The sequence below is a fragment of the Delphinapterus leucas genome, chromosome 16, assembly GCF_059928025.1.
Source record: "Delphinapterus leucas isolate spDelLeu-1000000601 "Yukka" chromosome 16, BTC_Dleu_Yukka2, whole genome shotgun sequence".
Classification (NCBI taxonomy): Eukaryota; Metazoa; Chordata; class Mammalia; order Artiodactyla; family Monodontidae; genus Delphinapterus; species Delphinapterus leucas.
This window is the reverse complement of record NC_143144.1, coordinates 33,590,785-33,594,817: the sequence shown is the minus strand read 5'-3', so window position 1 is coordinate 33,594,817 and position 4,033 is coordinate 33,590,785. Positions and strand designations below refer to the sequence as shown.

Here is a 4,033-nt window from a genome sequence, read left to right as displayed (position 1 = left end):
GTAAGTAGCTGGTCCTGGTTGGATGGTGACCTGTACCGGGGGGTCGCTGTTACTGAAGGCCTGGAAAACGGTGTGTGTCAGTAACTGTAAGGGATCTTGGCAAGAACAATATGCAGTATTTTTTTATTCTGTTAATTTGCAGTCTTGTAAAACAGTCATTTGTTATGCAAATAATAGATGGTAAGTTAAGGAAGCCGAGGATCTGTGCGGCAGCCCACCACCAGCATCTCCTCACAGTGGGACTGCGACAGAGGACACACGGTTGGTTGGATAAACATACGTGTAAAATGTATCATCAGGTATTAACTCTATATAGAGAGATTTTTTTTTTTTTTGAGTAAAGCTTTATTATCAATGAGCAGCTTAAGTCAACAGAGAATGTTCCCGCAAGCAAGACCACGGGTCACTAAGTTTTGCATGTAAAGCATGTGCAGTTTAGAAATGAACGGCAGTGAGTCCTAAACAGGGGCTGAGACAGATCTCTGGAAGAAAATTCCAGCATTTCATTGGGTCTCTGAAAGGTAGGAGGACTGTGATGTGGGGCAACGAGAGAGGCTTCCGTGAAGACCACAGTGGGAGCCTCAACTTTCTGGGACAGTGGCTCCCAGGCTTCAGGGCGCATCAGCGTCACCCCACGGGCTTGTTAGAACACAACGTGCTGGGCTCCACCCCCAGAGTTTCTGATTTAGTAGATCTTGGGTGAGGCTCAAGAATTTGCATTCTTAAGAAGTTTCCAGGCGATGCTGCTGCTGCTGCTGAGGGAGCCACACTTTCAGAACCACTGGTCTAGGAGAACCTTGGGGCCAGACACACTGATTTATGTATTTAAGCACCTCTTCAAAATTCGCTAGAGTATTTGAAGTTCTTGGTCACTAATCATCACCAAGTCTAACTTTTTTTCATCTTCCTCATCCTTGTTCTTTCTCAAAGAGCTTTAACTTTCATACCTCGTAGCCCAGCTTTAGATACCTCAGCGCACTGCTCCTTCCATATGCTTCAGCCGCTGGTTCTCAGCTGGGGAGGGTGTGCCCCTTTCCCGCAAGGGCATTTTGTGGTGTCTGGAACGTTTTGGCTGTCACAGCTGTCGGGGGGCGGGGTGGGCGTGGGGTGAGACTGGCACTTAGTGGAGAGAGGCCAGGTGTGCTTCTAAACACCCTGAATGCACAAGACCATCCCCCACAAAGAAGAAATTTTCCAGCCTCAAAGGTCAGTATTGCCATTGAGAAATCTTGGCTTAAACTGAGTTTTGTATGTGACTTAGCTCAATTCAATGTAAATAGCGTCTTTAATTCTGCACGACTTTGTGAAGCTTCTAGGTTTACTGTACTCATGATCTCGGATCCATTGCTGTGTCTGACATATTCTGGACAGCTCCGTGACGTGTGAAAGCCATATACAGGCTAGGAGATGGCCATAGATAGGATTCGCTCCATGCGGAGGAAGTGGGTGCTTTGTCACGCAGTGGCCAGTGGTCCCATTGTACACACAGCGATGTGCTCAATGGACAGAGAATGAAAATTCCAGCCACTCAGTTGGCTGTTCTGTCTACTTAATGGCAGCCCTTCAATTTGTCTGGTTCTCCTTGCGCTTGCCCCTGTAAATTAGCCATTCATGTTAAGACAGTTTCCTGGGTGGCTTTCTGCTTGTCATTCCAGTGCTGAACTCCTCTCCATCAGAAAGATAAAATTAATGCTTCTTTTTCAACTTCCAAGAAAACCAACATTGGCTGTCTTAAGGCTACTAAGTGATATTGATAGAAATTTCGAAAGCCTCAAGAAACAGTTCAGAAAGGACCTCCTAAGGCATTATCTTAGTCTGTGAAGCTGTCTTAATACCCTTGCTCAGCTCCAGCTTTATCCCTAATATCCCTTATCCTATTTCCCCGTGTGCACTGGAAACATGTGACCTGTGTCGTCTAAACGAGCAGAGTCATCCATGGGCGTTGTGTGAGTGGCTCCTAGGAGGCCTGACGGCTGGGTCTAAAGTGGATATTTGGGCAGCAGGAGGCCATGATTGGTAGGGGGTTGCAGAGGCATGGACTCAGGCAAACCTAGATTTATGACCAGGATCTGCAGGAAGATAGAAAAACTCAAATATATGTTTAGCAGCAGTTTCTGAAGGAAAGATTAGAGAATTCACCTTCAGATTAACTAGCATTTTAACTACAGAACTTAATAGGCACTTCCAAAGGAAGAAATGCTTGATTCTGGACCTGCATTCTTAATTTAAAAACTTAAAAAATGACAGGAGGGACACAAGGAGATTTTGGAGGTGATGGATGTTTATTAAACCTTGATGGCGGTGATGGTAATACAAGTATGTACATATGACCAAACTTACCAAATTACATACATTAATTATATGCAGATTTTTATATACCAATTATACCCAAATAAAGCTGGAAAAAAGCTTATTAATTTACTAAGAGCAGACTCTATGGGTATTTTTGAACACTAAACGAGATGTAATATGTGTAAATAGATGTCACTTTTTTTTCTGAATTTGTGAACATAACGCCAAAGCAAGAGTGGATTTTTCCACAGTGTCTACATACTCGACCACGGGGAGTCTTTTTTTAAAAATTTATTGATTTACTTGTTTTTATTTTTGGCTGCATTGGGTGTTTGTTGCTACGTGCAGGCTTTCTCTAGTTGCGGCAAGCGGGGGCTACTCTTCGTTGCGTTGCGCGGGCTTCTCATTGTTGTGGCTTCTCTTGTTGCAGAGCACGGGCTCTAGGCACGTGGTCTTCAGTAGTTGTGGCTCGCGGGCTCTAGAGCGCAGGCTCAGTAGTTGTGACGCACGGGCTTAGTTGCTCCGCGGCATGTGGGATCTTCCCGGGCCAGGGCTCGAACCTGTGTCCCCTGCGTTGGCAGGCGGATTCTTAACCACTGCGCCACCAGGGAAGCCCTAGGCCATGGGGAGTCTTTAAGGCAAATCGTAGAATAAGATGAAATGCCAGTTCATGTTGGACTCTTTGTCAGTCCCACCTTGATTGAGGAGGTCAAACCCAGCTGTTAGGATATCCGGCTTTCAGGAGGCTGAGTGACGGCGGCAAGGATCTGAGAGCTGCTTGTGGAAGTATTCTGCAAAACAGCAGTGGCAGTAACGTGCAGAGGTTCTCTTACGCGATTCTTACAGGTGTAGTCCCAGAACTGGGCGTGGTATTTTCTACACAGCGCACTGCGTCTTGCGGGGCCAGCGGTACCATGTGTCTGTCCCATCCTAGTCCGCCTCTTGGCACCTAATCTTACTGATGTCATCAGTTAGTGTTTTAACTTCTGTTTCTAGGACTTTTCTAGATGTTAGAATTAAAGGGAATATGCCGAGGAATGTGTGTGTGTGTGTGTGTGTGTGTGAGAGAGAGAGAATTGCTTTAGGCTCTTATAACTGGTTTTGGAATATATTTCTTTTTTTAGGGAATTTTATGACTTTCTATAGTACACATCATCCAATATTAAGGCAGAAGTGGGAAGAAATTAAAATTCCAAAAAATTTATAATTTCTTGTATTTAAAAAGTGTCCTCTTAGGTAGATTCGATATGTAAACTGACGAAATATCTAATTATTTTAACATTTCAGTTTGCTAGGCTTAATATTCCTGTGATTCTTACACATGTTCATTCTTGTCCAGATAAGATCTGTGACCAGATCAGCGATGCAGTGCTGGATGCGCATCTCAAGCAGGACCCCAATGCCAAGGTGGCCTGCGGTAAGAAACGCCTAATCCCTCCTGCTGGAGACCTGAGTGGGCTGAGCTTGAATCCTTTGCCTTCAGCACAGCAGAGAGCCGGGGACTTCAGAGCCTGGAGGGCTCCAGGGGTGATAGGTCTAGCCCCCTCACTTTACTGAGGAGATCTTGGGTGCAGCTTAATCAGGGCCTTGGCCAAGGTCATGGGGTAGGGGTCCCGGCATGGAGATCAGAGCCCCGCTCTCCTCATGGTCAGCACCCTGTCCTTTTTGCTGTACAGACCCACCCTTCCCTCTCCAGGGCCACCCTAGCCCCCAGAATGAGCACTGTAGGGACCCGTGCCCC

At 46.0% G+C, this 4,033-nt stretch overlaps 1 protein-coding gene across 1 annotated transcript in view; it reads left to right on the top strand.

Annotated features, from left to right (window-relative positions):
* The window catches only part of MAT1A (methionine adenosyltransferase 1A), a 43,912-nt gene that overhangs the window by 26,799 nt on the left and 13,080 nt on the right, over window positions 1-4,033 (top strand). Inside the window, exon 2 of the mRNA XM_022591005.2 lies at window positions 3,632-3,709. Coding sequence (XP_022446713.1) covers window positions 3,632-3,709 — 78 coding nt within the window. The remainder of the gene's footprint in view (window positions 1-3,631; window positions 3,710-4,033) is intronic.